Source organism: Vidua chalybeata, chromosome 2 (assembly GCF_026979565.1).
Source record: "Vidua chalybeata isolate OUT-0048 chromosome 2, bVidCha1 merged haplotype, whole genome shotgun sequence".
Taxonomy (NCBI): Eukaryota; Metazoa; Chordata; class Aves; order Passeriformes; family Viduidae; genus Vidua; species Vidua chalybeata.
In genome coordinates, this window is record NC_071531.1 from 24,504,756 (window position 1) to 24,530,657 (window position 25,902).

The following is a 25,902-nucleotide window of genomic DNA, read 5'->3' on the forward strand; positions in this document are numbered from 1 at the left end:
TAATTTTTTAGATCTGTAACAGTTTCCTAATTAATTATACAACTTCTTATAATAATTGGCTAATTCTGTTTTTAACTCTGATGATAGCACACAAGCAAATTTTACATGTAGTGGTGACTTGAACAACTCAAATTTAATCTCATTTCAAACTGATTTTATTACCCTTTGTGTCCTTTCTCTTGCAAGTTTTGATTAATGACAGAACAGCTCCTGCAACCCTGTGGTTTTCAAGTTTCTTTTATTGCCTGTTGTGTGAAAGTTCAGCCAGTAAATTATTTGCCTCCTTTTCTTTCTCCTTTTATTAATTTGCTACCAAAAAAAAAAAAAAAAAAAAAAGGACACAAAATTAGTCAGAATTTATCTTCATGAAAGCTGCTTTCAAATTGTAAGCCCCTTAGTATTTTGTCATTCTCAATGAGTTTGTTAATTACTGTTCTGGTTGGTACTTGGTTGGTATTTCTTTGGAATTCCTCTAGCATGAGTTCAGTGCTAGCAGTATTTCTGTTCTTCAGGATAATGGAAAAATAAAATACCTATAACTTAACTGGTACTCCTAGGGTTAGAGTTTGATCCAGGGTTAGGGTTTCATCTCAGTGTGGCATAATAAATGTGAGATGAACACTTGTAGATATTTATTAGCAAGTCAGCTGTTCCACTCCTCATTTCTGGAGGAGAGCCATCCAGTCTGGATGGTCACTGTAAATGTCTGTCATCCCAGGCCCTGCTGCCTCTTATTCTTGTCATAGTTGTGAGAGAGCCATCATAGTTGTGTTCTACTTCTGTCATCTGTGAAGAGGGATTCTATGGCCAAGTTCCATAAACACTGAAATATTGCCACCAATCCACAGTCATCCACAGCAGCCAGAGCTAGTAACCCATGCTCTCTTCAAGGGTAATGGAACAGAAGAATTGTCCCTTATACTTGCCTAACTTCTCACAGGCATTCATTTTAGGATGACACATATCAGCTTTGATGGTACATTTCCCTGTTCATTGCTTATGAAAAGAGCCTATAATGTAATCTAAGGCTAAATACATCACCTTCAAACACTTAAATTAGGGCAAATGGGTTCTACCCTTACCTTTCAGACTTCAAAGAGAACACATGTCAAGAGGATTTGGATATCTTCACATGCAGACTCTAGCCTTGTCACAACCACTGGCATAAGCTCAAATCTGATTCTGTCTACAATAAAAAATGGAAATTGGTGTGCCCATATTTCCTCACATTTGTGTAGAAGGTACCTGAAAAAGTCACAATAGGCACAAAAAAAAAAAAATTCAAATCCATACACACACACCCAGAAGAGTACCAGCATAATCAAGCACATACTTTAGGTGTTCCAGTTCAGAGTTTATTGTAGCTAAAAGCAGATGAAGTGGGTTTGCTATCCTGACCTATGGACTACAGTAGACCAGCTAAAGGAAGAAATCTTGTTCTTCTTGTCAAAGGGAAGGAGCAGACACCTGTTGAAATGCTTATAGCCTAAATCCTCTCATATCTTGACAAAGCAGGCAAAAAGGATTATTTCTATAGCAATGATACCTACAGGTTCTGGGCCAAACCCAAAGTCCCAGCTATGCTGGACCCTGGATAACACCTAGTACCTATCCCAGTAAGCTCCCGTCACCCTCACTCAAGTAAGATAACTTCAACCCAGAACACGTGTGGAAGCATTCATGAAGCACCATCTGCAGCCAGTAACAATGACCAACACACTCAAGTGATGTGCCAGCAAACACAGTTATAGGAATTTTGGATGTCATGCTGTTGACAATATCTACACCCAGCTGCTTGGGAATGCATGTCCCAGGAGAACTTACCTTCCCAGCTTTGGGTCTGCAAGCCCTGTGCTTAAGACTGAGTATATTAACACCTCCCCACCCCACACTGAAAATCAGTTTGCATTTGAGATTACACAGCTGTATTTGGAAATTATACAGGTGTGTATGTCTGTGCAGGTCCTGCCCTGAGAAAGTGCCTTAGGTGAAGTGGAAAGAAGCAATGACATGCATCCCCTCTTACTTTTGTGTTGATGGTAAATAAAGTTCCCATCTCCCCATTTACTCCTTTAACATAAAGGATGATTTTAGCAAACTGTATGGACACATTCACAGTGGTATGGAATAACACGCATGTGTTATGTGCTGGAAAGAAAGCATTTTCAGAGTTAGAAAGCCATCATCTGCATATGTACACATTCAGTATTCGCAACACACCTTGTGATACTCTGCTGGAAGATGCCAGCAGCATGGCAAGCATCCTGAGTGCAGGTTACAGCCCCAAAAAGATTTCTCCTTACTGGAGGATTACCCAGCTACATTCAGGGAGCTAGAAGCTTTAAATTTCTTTATTGCAATGGATTCCAACACTGCTGATTTAACTAATCTCTCTGGCACTCTTCCTAGCCACAAGCTTTACCTGTTTCTTCATCAAAGAAATGAGGCCACACAGCTCAGGTGCTGCAGAACCAGAGACTCTCCATCCCTATGTGGATTCTTTAACATCCCCTTGCTCATAGCTTTAAGCTTGTGAGCATTTGGGTGTTTCATTTTCTTACTTCTGCCACCTGTGGCAAGGGAGACAAAGAGTCACACAGACTAGCAGGCACTCCAAAATTCATTTACTTTTGTTTAAAAGAAAATATTTGAAGAACTGTGCAAAAGCTAAAAAACAAGTGTCATCCTTCCAACTCAATCTTTTATTTTCAGATGGTGTGGCGCACATTCAAGGATGGATAAGGAAGGGATGAGGAAATGCTCTGTGATGAATAAAGGCATCAAATCAGTTCACACACAAAAACTGGATCATTTTCAAAAAAGTCAGGTGCACAGTGAGTGGAAGCTGTTCCAAGTCTTATGCTCATACAGCAGCCAACAGATGTTGTACATCCATGTCTGAGCAGTCAGCTGTCTTCTCATCAGTATTAAGTGTTCAGTTGACATTAAAGGGACAGATAGAATTAAATCTGAGAGCTCAGAAACACAAACAGCTTTTCTGAAGCTTGCTATGTATACAAATAATTATATCTATGCTTCTTTTTTTCCCTCAAACAAAAGTATTAATGAACACATTAAAAATGAGAAGAATAATGAGAAGAGCGGCCGTGGACACTTAAACAGCTCAATAATAATATATTCATATTCTCCAGCAATAAATGCAGGAAATATATGAAAACAACATAACAAAATTTCAAAATATTAGTATAAAAATACAGGAAAGAGACAGAAAGAGCTGCTAAAGATCTTTGAATATAGTCCTATTAATGTCTTCCCTATCCTGGGTTTTGTGACCTGTTTTGTAAAGAAGTTCCAGATTTTCAGACTGTGTCTGATAGCTCAAAAAATGTCACCACTCTTGCATAACAAAGAGAGTGAGAGATTATTTGGTATAATATATGTCATAGATCAAACAACATCTACTATGTCAGTAGATATCCACTCTGACTCCACCCTGACTTGGGTGGAAAAGCCAGATGTTTGTGCTGCTTTTGCTTCCCTGGATGTCTTTTCCACCCAAGGAAAGCCCAGATACCTGAGAAAGGAGTGGGCAGTGATGTCCTCTGCCAGATCCCCTGATGTGAGCAATCAATGACTATTAATACAGGATTTTCCCTCTAGTGAGCTGAACCATGGTTTTCATATCAAGGTGAAGAAAAACAATTGAAGTTGTAGATTAAAGAGCTTACAATATCTTTGCAAATGTAAGTACATACTTATTTTTAAGAAATTAAATGAACCATTCACTCTGAACTGAATCAGTAGATTGACTTTTAGATTATTAGGCTAAATCTTAAATGACAAGAGTTAGGTGAAGAGAATTTTAGCATTTAAATTTTTGCTTCAAAACGTCTTTCATTTTATATTAAGGGGGAAAAATGCTAAGAGATGGTGAGCTCTGGGGGTAACATGTTGTAGCACAAAAGGTGCTGAGGGGTTGGAGGGAAAATTCAGCAAATTTAAGAGATTTCTGTATCATACAAATAATCTGATGTGGACTGTGCATGAATTGGGTTTATTTGGATACCAGAGTCTCAGTGAGATGTCACAGTTTTTCTCTAGCAAGCTAACTAGACATTTGTGACTAATACAGATAAGTTTCTGGTGCTGAGTTCCACATCTTATATACATTCTTTATTCTCCTATTTGTCCTGGTAACAAAAACATGGTGTCTGAACACATACTGTACTGCTGGTCATTAGGTGAGAAATATGGAGAAATTTAGAGAAATATACTTAGAAAAATAATGTAGAGGCCATTTCTTTTCAGTGCAAAGTTTCCAAAATATTTGACAGTGCAAACTCCTAACCCTTCCTAATTTGCAAGACTTCTCCTTTGTATTTAACTTACCTTGCACTCCTTGAAATCACCTGTGGAGAGCCAGAGATAAGCAAAAACCTAGAAATAGAGAGGGTTCCTTTCTTTCTTCTATAGCCAGCAGCTTAGGGACTTGCTGAGTTAAACCTTACCACATTATGTTAACAGCTCCTGCCCTCTATTTGTTTCTTTCAGGTCTTTTCCATCAGTTTGTCTTTGAACTCCACACATTTATTCTCTGCTCTTTTTACTTGCTCATCAAATACATCCTTGTCTTCATTTTCAAGAACTTCTTTAGCATGTTTGCACTGTGTTGTTATCCCTTAGTCTCCATAAAGATGCTGATTCCAGCCAATAACTGGTCATGCGTTACATTTCTCAGTGCATCCCTTTGGCACTTCCTCCTTCAGCCATCACATTATGAGTGAAGGATGCCACAAGCATTTATGGAGTGAATGTGTTGTGCTTTTCAAAGCTTTCCAGCAAAAATCTTGAAACTTTTATGCTGCAGGTGTGCTGGAAGTATTGTCCTCCCCTTGCTGACCATTAATGACTTCTCGATTCTCTCTATTTTCCTGTCTGCTTGTATGTGCCCAGTCAAGTGTTGTCTCAAATCTGATGAACAATCAGAAGAATTGTGCTGTCAGTAATGATTGCAAAGGGTATTTGAGAGAAGAAATATTTTGTTGAGTAGTACAGTGATAAATATGGCTTACAAAAGATGAAACACTTCTCTTTCAAGATCTCTTAAAAGTAAGAAAAGGAAGCAGATTCATAGCACTGCAGCTTGTCAGGCTGCTCTGTGTTTGCACGGACAGTGAGCTGCACATCAGTTGCTTTGCCCACCTTGAAAATGTAAGAGGTTCAGAAGTTCAGGCCCAGAAAATTCTGCAGGAACCTAATAATAATTTATATAAAGGTACACTGTAAAGTATTCAAGATGATCCCTCAGTCCCTAAAATCCAGCACTGACAGCTACTGCTTTTGTGGAGAAATGTTTCTTTGGCATGCTGCCAAGGGACAGTGAGAGTCTTTCAGAAGCACATTTTTGCCCACAGCAGATGGAAGTAGCAGCCTTTACTTGCAAACAGAAGCCTAACCAACAGCAAGAAAGGGCAAGACTGTAAAAACAGTGGCTGTAAAAACAGACAAAGCTGATGATGTTTTCAGGGCAGATGTGTACCACAAATACCTTGTGAAGGGAATGTGCAATGAGCACATGTACTCTGCTAAGCATTCATATGTTCACACATTTTATGTTGAACAGTATGAACATACTCTATTCCCAGAAATGTTCAGTACTCATGTTCTATGGTGAAAATTCATTAGTAGTTGAATTCTTGCAATTCTTGTGCAATATACCAAAAAGATTTGTAACCTTGTAAGTGAACTCTACAAACAAAGAGATAAAAATAAGCTCTGATTATGCCATTGTGGGTGTGTTTGGGCTTTTTCTTTTTTTTTTTAACCTTTTGAGTAGAGGGTAAGCTAAAAGAGAAATACATGACAAACATGCCCTTTCTCTTGCAAACAAGTGAGCTATAGATGTTAGTGCTGGAGCTATAAAATTTTGGTTTAGCCTTCCCTATATGTTCCATATATAATAATCCATGTGTATGCAGTGCCAGGGTTATTCTGCCATATCTTAGCAGTTGATAGTGCTTACTGCAGATATATCCAGCCACTCTTACCAAAGAGCCCTGAGTCCTACAGCTCCTGTCCACAGCCCCACAGATGAGACTATGGCCATGATAGTAAGAAGGCCTGGCAGAGAGGCTGTGAACAGACAAGGCTCTTTGGCTGCCCAGGAGCACTTGATGCCATGTTTACATCCTTCTTGTGTCTATCATGTATAATGAGCAAGTATACAGGCCAGTTTTGGGAAATTCAAGGAGGTTTGCCCTGGAGGATGCATTATACTCAGTTGTTCCAACCATCTGGTGTGTTTCTGGCTGGGCAAACATAATCACAGTTTCCCCCTGCCAACACAGTTGTCAGAGAGATGTGTGTGATTATTCTGTCTTTGGGGAAGCCTGGGCATCTTGGGATGTACCAAATAGACTTGTCACAGTTTAAGAAGTATCTCAGCAGCAGCATGACTGGCTCTTTGACAGACTGGCCTGGTAGGTGTTTAATTTAGGATGAGATCAGTAGCTCTCCAGGCCCCAGTAACTCCAAGGACTTGATCTCTATTGCTTGAAATTGAACTTGAGATATGTGGCTCACAGGCAGTCACCTATATTTAAAACCTAAATTTAGATGTCTGCAATCTGGAACTGAATTACACTCCATATTTCTCATTAGAGCTCAGGACCTGGCAAAAATACTCAGACAGAAGCATCTTCTGAAACTCTTTGACCTCCTTTATTCCCATTTTTTTCCCACTACTCTGAAACAGTCCTCACACACCTCCACAGTTAGGTCAGCTTTGTTGTCTGTCACTCTGACCTCCAGTTTTGAGCCTTTTTACTCACACTGAATGGTTTAAGAGTCTCCTTTACAAAAAGACATGAGACTTTGAAAGCCCAGAAAAAGCAAAAATTTTATCTCCAGATCCCCCACACATTAAATGTTCATAGGTTAATGGATCAATAGATGTCCTTTTGAGAACCTAAAAGTGTAGTTAAGAATAATCTTACAACTGAACCAAGACTGGGAAGCTTAATGCCCTCAAGCAACATGATAATGGATTTTGGCTCAACAGGGCAAAAAGCAGGGAGGGAAAAGAGAACACTGACAGGGCGTGTCTGAGCAGCAAAAATTCAGAAACACACAACATAAAAATTAATAACCCCAAGCATCAGTTAAACCTGAAAAACAGGTCTTGATACTACTCAGTAATATTTTCGTCTTGAAATAATGTGATGCTTCTGAAAAGTAACTGAGTCACTTTTGGAATCACAATGAACTGCAAGAGGCCAGAAGCTTCAATAAACTTAAACCAAGAGGGAAGTCAGTCCCCCTCTATGAAAGGAAAGACCTGAGGTCCCAGCCTTGACCTACAGGTATCAGTAGGATAGTTAAGCTCAAACCTGCAGCACTTCTTTTTCTCTGGTGAATTTGATAAAAGTGCTTCTGAACCTGATAAACATGAGGTAGATTAAGACTGTGTCTGCACAGCTGCAAATGAATCACAAAAGAAGGCATTCAGTTTGCTGATTTTCCTAACCAGCTAACTCCTGTCTGCTCTAAAACATTACAAAAGAGCTCTTACAGAAAAAAACAAGAATGATTAATTTTCTATTCCCAATGCTTTTCCTCCCCATTACACAGTTTCCTTGTACAGAGACAGTTCTGAATGCCTGAGCAGAAGGGGCAGTCTCATGAATCCTTTTAAGGTGGTTACAGCCTTAAAATGTGCCACTCCAGTTGCCAGAATAGAGGCAGGACCAGTTACTAGATGCCTCAGGGAGGTGACTTTTTGTCTATGCAAGGGGAATCTTTTCTGCTTCTTGTGACAGATGAACTGATAAGTGGCTGGATGGGGACTGCAAGTGACAGCAATGGAAGGTAGATGCTTGCCATGCCAATATATCTCAGAGGCCAGATGGAGTTTTACTGAGCAAAATGTATATTTTATTACTCCCTATGAAGGGATCAAATAAGTTCAGCAATAATCTGGTTTCCATATAACGGGAGAAAGCCTTCATGGCCACTCAGAAGGCAGTGTCTTAAAAAGCTTTTTTACAGCATGTAACTCACGAGCTGACAAATGGACTGAAGGCATCTTACAGATTTGGTCCCCTTTTGTTACCAGTTGCAGAAACTGCTCACCTGTGACACGTGCAGTATTGTTTGGGAATGCTAAGCAATCTGGTCAAAGTGTGGGAGGCTCAGTGTCTGGCTCTGGTGCCTTTCCCTCACATTCAGCATAGTGCTGGGATCCACTTTACAAAAGAAAACACAGAGCAGGGATTAAAGTGGGCTTTACAGTGGGACAAGGAGGTATTCAAGAGAAAATACTGGGGAGAGTAGGGATGCAATATTAGGGGTGCTAGCCTGAGGAAGTGGGATGTATCACTAAAGAATGGGCAAGGTAAGAGCAATGTCCTGGAATCATTTGCAGAGTGGAGGTAGCTGAACCCCCTCTCTCTGCATGGTGTTGAAGGGGTGGGTTAGCATAAGAGGAGATCAGCCAGCGCTGCAGGTTGAAGATGATGCACGATCATATTGCACCCTCACTGGAGCTCTGCATGCCCTGCTGAGTTTTGGCCACCAAAGACACTCCAGTTACCATTCTGTCACAGTTTCCCCCACCACAGTACCAGAGCTTGGCATGGTTCTTGCTTGCTAAGGTGTCCAAGTTTCACCACAGACACCTCCCTCCATCCATCAGGATCCTGCCTGGGTGGATTTTGAGGAAGTGCAGGCTGTGTCTGCCTGACTGGAGCAGTAGGAGCTGCTTCTTCTCACACAGGGAGAATGGGAGCAGAAGGTCACTGTGGACAGCCTCCTGCATGGCATGGGAAGGCTGGGGCCAGCTGACACCGAGTGCTGAGCCACAGAAGGGCTGGCAAGGGAAGGGGCTGAGAGCAGACAGGCATGGAGGGAAAACCCTGGAGCTAGGGAGCACCAGCAGGATGTCTTCAGGGCAGTGACACTTCCCCCTAACTGGACACTCACTGAGAGTTTAGTCTTAATTTAATCTGTCAGTGAGACCTGGGTTTGACAGAAGACACTGGTGGGAGAGAGCAGGAGGGGTGGGTTGGTGCAGAGTGGTCACCCTGGCATGGGCTGCCTGAACTCTTAATGTGAACCTGGAGGTGACAGCAGGAGCTCAGGACAGAAGGGCTACCTGCCTCCCTTCCTTGCTGGCCACACATCCTCTTTCCTGACACACGACATTTGGCAGACCTAATCCTGGAGAGTGACCCATCAAGGCTCTCCTCTCCACACCCTCACAACAAAGTCCTCCCCCTTTCTGATCTTTACTGCTCCTTAACTCCTCTTCATGAAAATGTGCTAGTAGGAGAACTGGATTCACTGATGTGGTGTGCCCTTCTGGAAGGGTGTTAAGAGCAATGAAGGATAGAAAATGGAAGTGGGGGGATTGAAAAGCTTACTTCACGTGAAAGGTTGAGCTTCTTTGTGGAAAACCATTTGCCAAATGAGGTAATTTTTTACTGCCATGTTATTTAGGGCTTGTCCCAAATAAAATAGGTCCTATTTTAATTATTGTGATAGAACTAAAGCAATGCAATTTCCCTGCTGTCTCAAGTTCTGACATGTCAAGTCTATAGCTGTATTTGTATTTGTATTTATACTGGGATAGCTATTCCCATACAGCAAGGAAAATCATCATTAGGATGTGTCATTTTTATAATGACATAGTTATATCCACCCTCTTACCGTATTTTAGCTTTTATTTTTACATGACCTTCTCCCACAATGGGATTAATTTTCCCCATAGAAGTTGCAGAGCTGGCCTTGGTGTGGAGAAAATGAATTGTTGCTGCCCATACACTTACACAGCTGTGGCAATCACAGGAAGTAATGTTCATGCATATAAACTGACTTTGAAGCAGAAGATGCTGTAACCAAAATCTGGGTATGTGTGTTTAATTCTAACACCTGCAAATTGAAGTGCAGGCATATTAAGGGCTAGAGTATATTTTCTATATATGAGAGCTCAGGAATATGTAATAGGAACAGCTCTCACAGGGAGGAAAGAGAACTACGGCTTTTTCCTGTAGGCAAAAAGATTATGCACAACTCCAGAAGCAACTGGAGGCAGACATCACCCATGGCATTACAGCAATCTGAGCATGACTACAAATGCAAAGCTTAGGGGCTGCAGGGGAAGCAACTACAGAGTCTTCAGAGAAACCTGGGGACACAACTGCTAAAGTTCATATGCTGGATCTATGAGATAACTAGCAACACATTACAGGGGGAAAAAACCCAGGGAAGCAAGGTACCTGAAAAAGGAACCTTTCGGTGTTCAAATCCCTTTGTGAATACAGCATGTAGCCTTCCTCCAGCAGTCATGTTCAATATCCACTATGATTTTCCAAGACTGAACTGAGCTGTATCACTTAAGGTAAAACCAATTTATTTTTTACAAATCTGTCCATCATTCTGAGTATTCGTGTCTCTCTTAAATAAACATAAAGCTTTTGAGCAAGGGGCTGATATTTGTATATGTACAATGGGTAAGACGATGCTCAGGCAAAGCCTTCAGGCTCAGCTACAACACAAATAAAATAATGTGTAAATTACATTACTGAACAGTAAAAAAGTTATATAAGTGGTGTATTTCATAACAATAGCAGTCTTCTAAACTGTGTAAGTTAATGGATTTGGCAAATGTTACCTTCTGCCACCAAAGAACAGGATAAAGCAGTTTTTTAAAAAACTGTGTAACTGCCCAGTATCAACTTTCTGAGAGTCTCATTATTCCTCCTTGGAAAAGAGGCCATTTGTTTTAACATTTTGGTTGTTGCTTAAGAGGTTTTACGTAATTGTTTGCACTAGATATCAGGAACTTGTTTGAAGGATTTGGGTGAGCCCAAAAAACATTCTTCACTTCTCTTGCACTACATAGATCATTGTTATTGCCTGCTCTAAGGAGATACAAAGAAGAAACAGCCTCTTTATTGTTTTCTTAATTTTTATTTTTTTCACCACTAATACTCAGCAGAAAGAGTGTTCACTTTGGGTAAAACAAAAATTACCTAGTGAAGCACAGGGCTTCACAAACTGTAGGGACAAACGTTTAACACAGTATTTAATCAGGTGTGGATCTGTTTCTTTCCATATATAGTTTTCTTTTCCTTCTTCAGCCCATACAACATTCCTGTTTAGTAAATTTTATAGGGAAACCAAAGCAATGTTAATGTGTTCTTGTAACAGATTGCTGTCAATTGCTTGCTGCTATCCTTTCTCTTGAAAATAAAAATACACAAAGTGAAGTGACAGGAATAATTACTATAGCTTCAAGTGTTCCTAGTTTCTTTGTGGCCTAGAGAGACATCAAACTACTAAACTAAAATTTACACCATATAGCCACATTTTGTACTATGATAAACGTATTAGTGGTGTAAAACATGCTCATTTCACTCAATTTAAAAACAGTAAATAGCACTACTAATAACACCTGCAGGATTGGCCCTCTTGTTATCAGAACACCTATACCATTTTTGCCTTCTCTATTACCACTATCAATTCTAAGAGCTGCAATTTAGCTAGGTAATCAATTTCAAAAGAAATTCAGACTTCCTTTATCTTTTTTTCACAATGACAGGTGCTTCCAGATTCCCATTTCAACAACAAAGAAAGCCTTGGTGGTATTTTAAGGGCAGTTTCAATTAGAGCTACTTATTACTTCTGAGTTCTTCCATTACCTTTCCCCACATGCATGCTTAAACCTCTGATTGCAACGATTAATATGCATATGTTGACAGTGATATGTTTGTAATTTCTATGATATTAAATGGTGATTCCAGTATAGGCTGTCAATTGTTTGAGTGGAGAGAATGCAATCAAAGGGCGTTGCAAACTCTTATTGACACCTGCTGTCCACATTCACCTTGGAATGGCTTTGGTAGGCAGGGTTGCACAACAGTTACCAAATGGGTGGAAAGGACTGAAGTGCTGAGTGGGTGCAAAGTCATCAGAAGCAAAGAACCAACAAGGATTCATCAGGAACCCACAGAAGAAAAGATGGTCCTGAATGGTCACTATTTTGGGATTTCCACATAGGGACATCTAGCTTACAGTCCATCCCTCCCCATACTGTTTGTTCCCAGCAAGCACCAGCTGTCAGTGACTGCTGCCATCTACTACCAAGTCAAGCCTCCAAGCTCTTGTCTACCTTTACAGCAGTAGGACATTCTCAGGCTGGCTACTGAGGCCTCTTTTTTTGTGTAGCAAGGGAGGTACAGGTTACAGTAGTTAATCCACTAATGAGGAGGATATGGTGCCTTGACAGTGCAGCTAGGGAAGGGTTAAAATGCTGGAACTCAGGGTTGAGATCAAGAGCTAGGGAAGGAGGGACAAGACTCTGAGGGTCATTTCTCCTTTCATGTAAGAGGGACAAGCAGAGAAAGTGACAAGACTGTCAGAACAGAAAATTCAATTAAAAAAACTGGACAAGCACAGTATATACCTGAAGAAATAAGTGCCTCTTGCAGCTGCTTTTTCTCTACCTCTTTGGTGGGAGTGTGAACTTTTGCCTCATACACCTCCTACCTTCTGCAGTTCTGTTAAAGGCCCTTTTCCCCTCCCTCATCTGCTGGTTAAGTAGTGTTGCTGTTGATGCACTCAGAGATGGCACCAGAAATTATGGATTTATACTGTACAAGGTATGGAGATGGCAGCCAGTACTGTACCAGAAGAAGGTACCTTGAGTTAGACACAGAGCAGGAGAACGTTGGAGGAGTGGCAATGTGTTTTGCTCAAAGGTTTTACACTTCTGTGTTTACACAAAGTTGTTGTGCACAACAAAGCTGTGCAAAAGAAACTGAAGAACTGTGGCATAGGGGAAGCCCACAGACACCCTTAGGTTTTCTTCCACGCATAAATTGAGAATTTGGCCCTCCACAAACAAGTTATGATGCCTGCAGCATCAGAAGAATTCCCTTCCACCTCTGCTACAAAGGAAACCAGAGAACTGAGCAGAAAACATTACAATTATATCTTTGTTGGGCACGAGACATACCTTTGGTAGGGACACCTGATGGGATGAAAAAAACATCTGCATTATTTTTTCTCCCCTCTCTTCCAGACATTAAATCAGTGCTGGAGTTATGGGAATCTACACTTTCATTATCCTTCCAGTTGGAATCAAAACATGAGTGTATGAAATGCGGTGTTCAACATTTTTTTTTCTGGGTTAAAATTCATGTGCAAACTAAATGTGATTGTTTAATCTATCTTTTGGACTGCCACTCAGATAATCAGAGGGTAAAAAGCATTACTTGTGCTGACTGAATCAAGGGAAAATTTCACTGACTTCGTATTGGCTTTAAAATCATACCAGATACCAGGACCTATAGAAGAGCAACTTTTCAATAAACAAGTTAATACTTGACAGTGAAGTCATCAGGTATCCAAGGTCCTGCTCCGGAGCATGGGTTACTGATCAACCTGGGTCACTAAAAGTTCAGGTTGTCTGTCTTGTACTTTGCAGATAGCATGGCTGTTTTAAGCAATGCTTCTGAAGCTGAAAGACATAAATATCTCATGCTTGGGTTTGGTCCAGGTAACACCAGCAGGTCTGTTTGACCACAGCTTATATATAATACAGGGCAGCAAAGGAAAATGTTATCTGTCTTCACCCCTTCAAAATATTAATTGAAACACTGACATTTTACTTCCAGTTAGGCTACAAGCTTTATAAGTTAATAACAACACTCCTTGAAATACCCAGGAGTCTAGAGCAGAAATTACACGAAATTACACCTGTTTTGAGCTTTAAAAAATGTTTCAGATTTCTCATGCATATAACCTTGTTAAATTTCTCCTGGGTGACACTGCATTTTGATTCATTGTGGAGATTATTACATGCACCTCCTGTGCAGGTGCTGCAGGACAAGAGGTGAACATCAGATGGTAGTTTCACCAGCTCTGTTGTGTTTTAAAGAAAATAATAATGGGATGCTGCTATAAAATCAGAGGATCACACATATCAACTAGACTACAGCACTAAGTGCCATATCCAGTCTTTCCTTAAACCACCTCCAGGGACGGTGATTCCACCACCTCCCTGGGCAGCCTAATCCAAGGTCTAACCACCCTTTCAATGATGAAATTCCTCCTGATGTACAACCTACGCCTCCCCTGGCCCAGTGTAAGACTGTGCCCTCTTGTCCTGTCACTGGTTACCTGGGAGAAGAGGCTGACCCCCCACCTGGCTACAGCCTCCTTTCAGATAGTTGTAAAGTGATAGTCTCTCCTGAGCCTCCTTTTCTACGGGTTAAACAACGCCAGCTCCCTCACCTGCTCCTCACAGGATTAGTGTTCCAGACCAGTTTTGTTTCCTTTCTTTGGACTTGCTCCAGCACCTCAAGTCTCCTTTGTGGACTGAAGAGCCCAGAACTGGACGCAGTACTTGAGGTGTGGCCTCACCAGTGGAGTATAGGGCAAGTGCTGCGTATAGGGGAAAAATGATGTATCTGAGTAAGAAATAGCACCTTAGAAGCAAATCACACTTGCAAATGAAGAGTTTTCTCAGAAACACCTGGCGAGGTGAGGGATGGGAAGAGCGCGAAACAATAAATGGTAAATTCCTGGGAGTTTATAAGAGATGCTAATTAAAGGGCCGGGAAGACAGCCCCAAAGCGCCGGGCTTTGGCCGGGCCAGGCGCTCCAAGCTCTCCCCTCCCGGGCCGAGCCGGGCGCTAACACACAACCTTCCGCGGCGGCCCCGCCCGCCGGTGGCTGCGCGGGGCGCGGGGAGGCGCGGAGCGGTGCCAGGAGGGCGCGCCCGCCCGCGGAGCCCTGCCCGGCCCCGCGGCGCGGAGCGGAGGCGGAAGCCGCGCCGATGAGTTGTGCGCGCTGGGCAGCGGGTGTGCGGAGCCCCGCGCTGTGCCGAGGTAAGAGCGGAGCGGCCCTGCCTTGTCCCCGCGAGGATGTGGGCGCGGGGCGCTGTCATCGCCCTGGCCGCACTGGCCGCGGCCGTGGCCCTCTGGCTGCGGCGTGACGAAGGTACAAACCTCCGAGCGCCGGCCCGGGCGGGAGGCGGGGCCGGGTGGGCGCCGGTGCTGCGGCAGCCCGCGGGCGGTCGGGCCGGTGCGTGCTCCCCCCACGGAAGGGAAGGTCGCCGGGCCGGGCAGCCCCGCCGGGGGCTGGGCCGAGGCGGGAGGGAGGCGGTGGCGGCCTCGTGACGCTCCTGCCGGAGAGCAAAACCAAAGCGAAGGGGCGGCAACGGGGCCCAGCACGATGCAGCCCACTCCCGCCTGCCGCGGGGGCCGGCCGGGCCGCTCACCTGCTCCGCGGAGGGACGGCCGGGGGCGGGGGAAGCGCACACAGACCCGACCCCCAGCACCGCCGCAGGGTCTGCCAAGGGCAGCGGCTGCCGGGTCCCCCCGGGCCTGCGGGCGGCGCCGGCTGCGGCGCGGCGGTTGTGGCGGCCTGCAGGGGCAGCGCTGCCGCGCGTGTGTGCGCCGGTGCGGGGGGGAGCCCGCCCGCCCCGGGCTTGGTGACACGGCGGCCGGGGCGCAGCGATGTCGCTGCCCGCGCTGGCGCGGCGCGGCCCGGCACGGCGGTGCGCGGGGGTGAGGTAGGCGCCGAGCGGAGCCGCAGCGCCCTGTGTGGGTGAGGGTGTGTGTGTAGGGATCGCGCTCCACTGCGACGGCGAGGGAGGGAGGAGAAGGAAGGGAGGGAGGCAGGCGCACTGTGATGAGCAGAGCCTCCAAGTCCAGCCAGCGCCGTCGTCCTGTCGCTCCCAGCGGAGCTCGGGGCGGGGGAGCGACAGCGCACGAATGACTGCCTGAGAGGGGGGGAGGAGAGGACCGCGGCTCCGCGCCGGGTGCCTGCTTGTTTATTTTTTATTTATCATCATCGTTTTCGGAGGGGGCGAGTCAAAGGGAAGAGGCTTTTTTCCTTTTTCTTTTTTTCTTGCCACCTCACCACCCCTCTTGTTGCAGGTGCCCGTAGCGCAAAGCGGCGCCTGGAAAGTTTAGTTTGCTTGCGTGCGGGCTGCGAGCGGCGGCGGCCCGGGATGCGGGTCCCGGGGCCCGGCTCTCCGCCGCTTGCCGCCGCACCGCGGCTGCCGGGGCTGGCGTAGGCGCCCCCTGGGAGAGCCGCGTGCGGGCATTAAACCCCCTCCCTCCTCCCCGCCGCCCTCCTCCGCCCCCTCCGTCCCTCCCTCTCTCCCTCCCTCCCTCCCTCCTTCCCTCTCCCCGGTGCGCGGCCATTGCAGTGACCCCGGCCGGCCAAGGATGATTACGAACACGCGGGGCTTCCTGTGGTCGGATCTGGAGACGCGGGCGCTGCTGGAGATCTGGGGCGAGGCGGACGTGCAGTCGGCGCTGGACGGCAACTTTCGGAACAGCCATGTGTACCGGGACGTGGCGTGCCGCCTGGCCGAGCTGGGCTTCGAGCGCACCCCCGAGCAGTGCCGCATCCGCATCAAGGGCCTCAAGCGGCAGTACTACCAGGCCCGGGACGGGCTGAAGAAGAACGGGCACGCCCGCAAGATATGCAAGTACTACGACGAGATGGACCGGATCCTCAGCTGCCGGGGAGGGCCCGACGGCGCCCCCGAGCCGCTGGCCCCGCCGCCCGACGGCGCCCAGCCGCCCGCGGGGCCGCTGGCCGCGCCGCCCACGCCGGGCACGCCGCACAACAGCCGCGAGCTGGACGCCGATCTGGACGAGGACGCTGGGCCGGAGTCCCCCCGGGACAACTTCACCGAGGATTCCGGCGAGTGCTCTTCCTATGCCGACCACCCCATCAAGGTGGAGTGCCCGTCCTTCGCCATCCCCGTCCCGCCGGGTGACGGTGAGTATCCTGCGGGCTCCCGGCGCCGGGTGTCCTCCCTTCACCCCGCGGGCTCTCGCAACCCGACTGCTGGCGCTTCTCTGCAGCTAGCGCGCTTCTAAGTGCCTTTTGCCTTATCCTGCTGTCTCCTGCCCCGTCCTTCGCGTTCCGAAACCCGCCCGTGCTTCCCCCCACTCTTGCACCTTGCGCGTCCCCGTGAACTGGGGAGCGGGCTGCTGCGGGTGCTGGAAATGCTGCATACCGGGGAGGGGGAGATGCTGCGCACGGGGACCCTAGTGAGGTTTTATCAGTATTTATCAATGGGAAAGCCATGGAAAACTAGCGCAGAGATTATCGAGACAAAGTGTCAGGCAGCATTGTACAAGAAAATAAGCATCCTTCTCGCTGGAGTGTTTTCCCGTTCCCTGCAGGCTGAGTGCAGTTTTGCTAATCGGTGTTAAAACGATGGTGACGATAAATCTGAAAAAATCTGCTTATTGTTGCAGCTGGGCCAGAAAGCTAGGGGAGAGCTTTTACATAATAAATCGCACGGGTTGTTTCAGAAACACTGTTTCTAACTTTATCGGGCTTGCAGACAGAAACAGCACTTTGATCAAGCCTGTCCTTTCCCTGCGCGTTCTTTACCCTCCACATTTGTATTGCGGAGGTGCGGGGGGAAATGTTGCTTGTTTGTTTTCAATCTAGATTAGTACAGGGTTTTTAATACGAATATGAACCTGTCTTCAGAAGTTGACATCACTTAGGAATCAGCCAATTGGTTGACGTTTAAGCAACCTTCTTTTTACGCTTAAACCCCATCAAAGAGTTGTTTACATTAATGTTCTTTTGAAATGCAAATCTAGAATGCCAACAGACTGAACCTCAGTTTAGATTAATGTAATTATCTGCAATAGACAAATGAGGCTATACTATTTAATAACCTTCACTTAAACCTTTTTAGAAGATGAAAAAGACTCCTATTGTTGAAGTTTAGTACTACAACAATTAAAAAATGGCTCTGTGATTTTTGTGTTACCCTTGCAACTTGGTAGAAATTTGTGGGTTTGCTTTGGTACTCTGAAAGAAGTACTGTTTATCTCACATAAATACAGCTCACATTGAGAAAGTGTAACCTAATGCTTCGTGAGAAGTTTAGGTCACATCTTGTAAGGGGATTTTTTTGCTGCTTTTCTCTTAGAAGATTGGTTTCCATCAGAAAAATAATAGATTCTTTCCTTGCTTTAGGCTTTAAAGAAGTCAATGCTCCAACTATTACCCCACCTCTCAATCAGCCCAAAAGATCAAAAAAACGCCATACCAATTTAACACTGGATAAAATGATGGAAAAATTCCTGCAGCAGAGCATGGATACAGACGAGAAATTTTACAGATTCGAAGAGCAGAGGCTCAAAATTGAGGACAAGCGTCGGGAAGCTGAGCATGCTCGAGAACTCCAGATGTTACAGATGTTGGGACAGATGTTGGCTGGAATTTCTTCTACGGTATCACAAAGGTCACAATCTATACCAACAAGTCCCCCTCGGAGAGCGAACCATCGTTCATATGCGGATAACTTTAATTACAATGCTATGACAGCAACACTTTCTCCACCGATAGGTACTTCCTTCTACAGCATAAATAAAAGCTAGAGTACTTTCTAAAACTTCTATGTGAAAGCACTGGTAGTAAGCAGCTTTTGAAAATAAAAGCTAACTGGAATTATTTAATACTGTGGTGAAGGTGTTTGTCTGATGTCAAATGAAATGAAATCATTATTCGTACCATTGTACCGATTATTTAATACAGGTACATTAGTTATAACAAATTTCATGAGCAAAATTATACCTCTTGAACCCTGTAAACCTTGGGAACTTCTTTCCGCATTCATGTCTCTGTACAGTGAAGTGAGGAGGAGTTATATATGTAAAAGGCAAGTAGGAGAGTTGCTGGAAGCAATCTAGAAACATTAGTTACTTTGCAGCAGAAATTTTGCTGCTGTTCTGCTTGAAGTTATCAAGCATACCCCAGTATATGAAGTTAAGGCTGTGCATGTGTTTTTCTCAGGGCTGGGAAAAGTGGCGTTTTTCGTACACTGAAGGAAGTCAGATGTTAAGGTCTAGCTTCTTTAAAATAAATTTATTTACTACAAAATTCTAAATCTTATCAATTGAACATTGTATTATTGTAGTAGGTATAATAGAAGATGAAAATATTTGCTTTTTTTTTTTTTTTTCTACACCAGCTCTACAAATTCTGTGGGCATCTGAATTTACTTTAAAGAAAAAGGCAAAGCAGTATCTCAAGAATTGGTATTTATGCACATACTCTTCCTTCTGTACCTCATGTATGGGCCAGAAGCTGATGGTAGCAATCATTAACAATCTTCTTGGGATCTGTGTGCCTGTGGCATTTATCTTTATCATGGCCTCTTTGTACCTGCAGGTAGACTGCATGGGCAGGAGGAAATCAGGGATATTCTGTCAGTGCTGGAACTAGAGTCAGACTGGGGCTTAGTGACTGTAGCCTGCCACATGGAAATGAGAAAAGTCTTATTCTGTTCCAATTCTGAATTTTATACTGCTTGGAAGAAAAAAAGTATAGTTTGAAAAGAGAGGGAAAAAAAGGAACCAGCTAGCATCAGTGTTGAATAATAATCTGGCATGCCAGATCCTAAGGGGCATTCCCTGAGTCCTGAGAGGCCCTTTGAGTTGTGTTATTGTTTCCCTGCAAAATGCATGGCAGACTGGGTGGTTAGGCCTGTTGAAGGTTTAGGCTGGCAGATCTGGTTGTGTTTGAGTGGATAGCTGGTGTGTAGGATTTCCTGGTGGCAGCAGACCTTTGCAGATAATTTATGGGATATGAATGGATACAGTGTTTCAAATGTTGTTCTCACTTTTAAAATTAAGGAAAACTGTTGTGCTTTAGAAAATCCCATAGAAAATAATTTAAGGTCTAGACTGGGGTGAAGGTACCTACAAGGCCTTACCATTACTTCTGAAAGTTTTTTCCTGAAAAGCTTAATTATGTGCAATAACCTGAAACTGAGGTTCAATTTTTCTTGCTGGATTTCATCATAAAGGTGTACAGGCATATTGGCTATGCAAAACTACATTTTATTTATTTAACTGTAGCAAGAGGCATTCGAGATTCTAATCTTCTAATTGGCAAAGGTGTAAAAAAGTGTTTATGCTAAAATGTGAGCATAATGCTTCAGGCAGTACATCTTTTAAGGAATTAAGATTTAATTTGTTAAAAGCTGGATATGCCATAGTGATTCTGTAGGTAGAGTAGGGCTATATTCATAATTCTCTGCTTTCTGTCCATTTATTGTGTAGTCATTTTATATTTCACACATGAACAGGAACCAGCAGCAAATAAATGCAAGGTCTTCACACTGCAGATTAAGGGTTCCAAGCTATGTAATATTCTTGTGTGGTTGAAAACCAGTGAGTATATGAAGTGTGATTTTAAGAAAATAATCTGCCCTATTTTCAGAGATGAAGATTTTGATCTCCTCTGGGTCACTGCAATGCTATTTTGGCCATAATCCAAAACAGGTTGTGGGTTTTTTTTCTTTTATTTTCATTCCTTTGTTTTTTTTTTTCCCCTTTTTTATTATTTCTCAGTAAGAGTGGGATGCTTGTATTCAAAAGCAAAAGATCAGCCAAGAGTATTTATCATTATTGAAGACTAAAGCATACTATTACTGAAGATTAGCATGTGTGGTGTAGATTCTGTGGAAAACAGAAAGATGCATTTTGGTGATAGCACAAAGATTTGGAATTTTCTCGTTTATTACATTTTTCCCCTTATTATGCCCAGTATTTCTAGAACAGTTTTTCTTTTTTTTTTTTTTTTTTTTAACCTTCTTTTTTCCCCTCCTCTTTATTTTGGAGTTGGGGGTGGGGTTATTGAGTTTTATACAGCTGAAAATAAGGAGCATCATGGGAGTTATTTTCTACATGTTATACTAGTGTAGCAGTTCCTTAAAGCTTTTTAGAAGATCTGTAGAAAAGAAAGTAAGCATGGCCGTGGTCTAGGACACTGATATTCAAATAAGTATTCAAATAAGCTGCTCTTCTGAACAGAATTTTACAGGTAATATGGAGCTTTTAAGAACTTGCTCTTTTAGTGTATTTGCTCCATTTTATAGTTAACACATTGTTGATAGAAGTAGTGATCTTCACATTTTTCCCATGTTAGATAAATGTTTTAATTCTTTCTAGTTGTTATTGTTGAAGTAATTTCTTCTTCTAAATTTTTGTAGCCTTTTGAAAGAGTCATTTGATACATAGCCTGCTGAGTGTGCAGTTGTTTTAGTATGTGGCTTGACATGTAGCTTTGCATCACAGATCTGGAGATGTATTATAGCTAAAAATTATCTTTGTGTTATATTTGTGATGTTTGCATCTAGTCTGTTGGATTATAGTTTTGCAGAAAGACTTTCACTATGCTTTGTAACCGCCTACCAAAATAACAAAGCAGTGAGATAGGCCCTGATTCTGCTAAGAGGTGGAAGTCTTTAAGGGGAAGCGAAATATAAGGTAGGGTGTACATTTAAAATTTGGTTTCAGTTACTTTGTGCTTGCTCTGTGGATGTGTTTAGTCCTTACTAAGTGTTCCTATTTCAGTTGAGCTTAATTATGGAACTGATTTCAGGCTGAACTAAGAAGGTATTTCTAGTTACAAAATGTTCATGTAACTATTCTGGGTTGTTGTTTCTTTCTGTACCTGAGCCCTGAATTAGGACTGTGAACAGTCAGTGAGAAGATTCTCTTCATCAGACCCTGAATGCATTTTTATAATCATCACCTTCCATATTACTCGCTGCTCTAAAGGCCTTTAAGTGTCAAAGCATTTGGATTTTAGAAGTATGTCACTTTGTGTATTTTCATGTGATTTTATTAGTGTACATGAGTGCTTAAAATAAATGTTTGGCAGTAGTTTAAGAAAGAACATTCTTTGAAGTAACACTTATTTTCTTCTTTTCAGTTATAGAGAGGTCTTTTTCACTGCACAGAACTCACACTCTGAAGGATATGGAGAATATTTTTCAGCTGGTGCGCAATGTTATCCCTCCTCTAACAGGGAAAAAGCATAAAGGTCAAGATGGTCGTATAGGCATTGTTGGAGGATGTCGAGAGTAAGTTAAATAGAAATTTGATTTTTGCTTCTGATAAAGCTTCAGGATTCCATAACTGCTTGTAGAAGCCATTCAAAGTCACCTTACACTTAAACCACAGTTTCCCAGAGAGCTTACTCCATCATCGTGACCATGCATACTTAGGAAACAACACGGTACCTTGCAGATGTGTTGCAAAATTTTGACACTGAATGTTATGGGACCTTAAAATGCTGTTTGTGTCTACCTTCTCTGTCTTTTTTGACCACCAAACTCTCTGCTTTCACTGTTAGGTCTTTTCCCATTACATGGTGAGGTTTTGAGTAGAGTAAGACAGTGGCACATCTGATTTTTTTGTCTTCTTGGAAACTGTGTCTCTATATTTTCTTATACTACATTTTCTTGTGGGCTTTTTATTTTGATAAATATTGGTATTTACTAGATTCTGTTAGTACCATGCTTTATGTACTGGAGTAATGGAAATATCCTATTTCAGGGGAGAAAAGATGTACTGCATAAATCAGTTAAATGCTGTACTGACTTAGAAACAATATTGGCCACAATACTTTGAATGAGCCCCTACACCTTCCTGCTTTTCATTTTCCCCTTTTGAAAGAGAGATGACATCTTTCTCCTGTAAGAGAGATCTACTGTTGGACACCTGCCATTAATAAACATTCCATAAAGAGCAAAAAGGTGCTGTCTTGTAGCTGGGTCAAATAGCCAGGAGTTAGAAGCTAATGGTCATAGGTTTCTACCTCTTGGTTGAAGTAAGCACCTTTGGAGGGTGATTGTGTTCACATCTCTCTCTTCAATCTTTATAAAGAGAATTTAGGCCAACTGGAATCACAGTTTAGGCACTTTACTTAAGCGTCTAAAGCCAGATGGGATTGATCCAGGTCACAGATCCCATATTTAGCTTCCAAACAGTTTTTGGCTGTTGTTTGTTTGTCTCTGAAGTTTTACCTCTGTTACTTGAGAAAGTTTTGCTGGTTTGTGGCATGGTCTATGTAAATATTTCTAAGATCATTATCTAATCTCATTACTGTGGTTCCTAACCTAAATTTTATTTCATTTTTAGATACACTGGAGCACCATATTTTGCAGCAATTACAGCTCTCAAAGTGGTACGTGATCTTCTATACAAGTCCAAAATGAACTTTTCATAATTTCTGTTGCCTAGGTGTCATTTTTAAAATAGTATTCATTTTGTAGTGCACATGAAGTTTGAGCTCTAGAAGGTCTTCTCTTAAGCAAAGAAAATCCTTAGTTCAGAATTTGTAGAAATACTTTGTAAATGTGTCATTTACTGTGTTTCATTCACCATATTTCCTTTCTCTGTGCAAGGTGAAGTTAAAAATATGTCCAAAATTTGACAATTTTCGGGACTTGGATAGGAAATTTCAAGACTTGATATTTTCTCCAAAAGTGAACAATAAAATAACCTTAGATTATTGTTTAGAGTTATGTTTTTGTGCTGTAGTGAGTTCTTTGGAAATTTTTTCTGGACATAATAACTGTGTTGAATGAAATAACTTTATTTCAAAACTTACAACTTTAGCCTAGTAAAATTCTTACAGTTTAAAGATTGTGGGTGGAATTCCATGTAATTTCTAGTAGCACATTTTATTTGCATTCTGATCTTCAGCAGAAGTATTTTTTAAGCTTTTTTTTTTTCCTAGAAGCATGAACTTCCTTATTTTTTTGACATATTAAATGTCTAAACAGACTGCATAAATACAGGGTGATTGTTCAAATGTAAACAAGTCATGCCTGCATAATACCTCTGATTTTCAGAATACATAGTGTATCAGTACTTTCACTTCATTGTGTATGTTTTTCTTTTTGAAGATTTCTCTCAATACAAAGGTAACACAGATATTTCCAGCCACTTCTTCGCTCAGGATGCAAACTCTCAAAGATTTGAAGCTGAAATGATGTTATTTAACCATGTTATTATAAGATCTCAAGGCTACTCAGCTTTCTGTCCACTATGTGCAAGTCCAGTGGCAATACTAGGAGGTTCTTTACTGAAGTCACTTGATTTCAGACAGTTACATCTGCACATGAGCAGTCAGAGTGGCTTGAAGTGTTCAGTGTATAATAGTAAAGCAGAGAAGACACTTCCTTGATACTGGGAAATTTCAGTGTGCATGACCAATACAAGATCACTGGTCTGGTCACTGCTTACATAACTTTATGTGTATTCTGATTTTTTGAGTTGGTAGCAGAAGCTTGAGACTCAACTCTTCAACTTAGAAGAGTAGAGGGTGTTGCTGAAATTGTGCCAGCCTTTTTTGTGTATGATTTTGGCCCATTGAGTAAAAATGGTAGGACCAGAAATGTATCCATGGGTCGCTATAGCTATATTTTGCAAGTATGTTACAGTAGTATTATGGCTCTCTTAAGTAGTTTTACTCATGTTCATCTGTGTTCTTTTGTACATGAGACATCGTAGTCTTTGCTCATCTACAGATGAGAAACATTTCTCAAGTGAATAAAAATTTAAGATGTGTGTTTTCAGTCACCCTGTTAGTGAGAAACGGAAAAAAAATATATTGGAAGTTAGACACGAAAAGAACAGAACATTTCATACCAGTCTGTGCCAAAATAGAAGAAACATAATAAAATTTGTTAGAACTATCAAGAAGAAAGAATTCAGTTGAATTATTAGTTGAGTGATCTTTGGAATTATAAAGTTGTTATTATTAAGTATAAATTTGATAATACTGTTTGCAAATTTTCTTTTTTAGGGTGCAGATTTATCCCACGTGTTTTGTACCAAAGATGCAGCAACAGTAATCAAATCATATAGTCCAGAGCTGATTGTTCATCCCGTTCTGTAAGTGACTTACATTTTGCTTAAATGAGCTAGTCAGGCTTACGAGTTTTAATATTTCAGTCTGATAATTGATTAGTTTGTGTTAATTCTTTTGCTGAGTTACTGGATGGATGAGCTGGAGATCACAAAAACTCCAGGCTTTGTCCTTTCATTACGACCAGTGGAATATTTAATACGGGACAGTCAGTTGTGAATTTCTTTTCGTGACTGTCAAAGTATAAGTTTTAAAAAGCAGAGATCTTTCTTTGTGCTTCTTTCTGACCTGTTCTGTGATTGTAATGCGTTTTCCAGTGAACAGTAGCAAGATCCAGAGCTACAAATTACTACAGGTCAGCATTTGCAATCTGCATTTGAAAGGCAAAGGGAGTGTGTCCTCTTGCTTCTTCAGCTCTAATGGTATTTAACAGTAGCGTGTCTATTTTTCTCTCACTACTGTGTATATAGACACCTATGCAAAATTACAAGGCAAGAGAGATAATTCTCCTTTTTCTTCATGAGTATATTGCTTGAAATACACACCTGTTCTTGGGAATAAATAGATGTTCCAAAATTATATAAAATACAGAGTTTAATTAACAAGAAGATGAAAAGTTTAATAAGTAACTGTCCTCTAATTGGGAAAATCTCTGTGTGTGTGTGCTTCTCCAAATTTTTGTTCTGAAATGTGTTACTGACTGATGAACTTTCATAGGATAAGTTTGTTTCAATTAGGTGTTATGATGGTTTGCAATGAGCACTGCAAATTGGAATTAAGATGTGTGCCTTAGGTCTATGCCTCTGAGCTTAACTCGCACCAGTGTATGTCAAAGTCTGTTGGTGTACATAGCAAAGATGTGATGAGGGTAGGAAAAGCATAATTTAAAAACATGTTTGTCAGATACTGCTGTCAGGAAGGATTTATGACAGTAGAAATATTTTGGTGTCTGAGAACAACAATGTGGTCTTCCTTATGGGGATGCCTGCGGTTGGAAGTCATAAGTTTATTGCATTCTGAAGGTGGGTTTCATTCCTGTCGCTGGAGACAGAGGTGCTTAGAAGGAAGGCAGTTAAACAGGGGTGTGTTTTGTTGGCTGCTTTTCCCCCCACTCCCCAGAGATAGAAGAAACCCATAACTTTATGGATTTCAGACCAAATAAAAATGATGTTTGAAAGCAAGGGAGAGATAGGTAGAGTTTTTCCCAGTATGTCTGTTTGCCTC

At 42.4% G+C, this 25,902-nt stretch overlaps 1 protein-coding gene and 1 long non-coding RNA gene across 10 annotated transcripts in view; one reads left to right on the top strand and one right to left on the bottom strand.

Moving 5' to 3' along the window:
* Positions 1 to 221: 221 nt before the first annotated feature.
* Positions 222 to 15,325, bottom strand: LOC128783682 (uncharacterized). Of its 2 annotated transcripts, XR_008429230.1 has the most exons (6): positions 15,245 to 15,325; positions 14,257 to 14,406; positions 4,351 to 4,932; positions 2,423 to 2,570; positions 1,083 to 1,245; positions 222 to 309 (listed from the first exon to the last, which is right to left on the bottom strand). It is a non-coding gene; the product is annotated as an uncharacterized LOC128783682 (long non-coding RNA). The 2 variants fall into 2 exon arrangements; XR_008429229.1 differs by lacking the exons at positions 2,423 to 2,570; positions 4,351 to 4,932.
* The window catches only part of NAXD (NAD(P)HX dehydratase), a 51,106-nt gene continuing 39,936 nt past the window's right edge, over positions 14,733 to 25,902 (top strand). The window contains exons 1-6 of one of the 8 annotated variants that reach the window (XM_053934665.1): positions 14,768 to 14,852; positions 16,181 to 16,761; positions 17,986 to 18,357; positions 21,733 to 21,883; positions 22,944 to 22,989; positions 24,616 to 24,704. In XM_053934665.1, coding sequence (XP_053790640.1) covers positions 16,200 to 16,761; positions 17,986 to 18,357; positions 21,733 to 21,883; positions 22,944 to 22,989; positions 24,616 to 24,704 — 1,220 coding nt within the window. In that variant the 5' untranslated portion in view covers positions 14,768 to 14,852; positions 16,181 to 16,199. The other 7 variants (XM_053934666.1, XM_053934663.1, XM_053934664.1 and 4 more) reach the window with 7 other exon arrangements.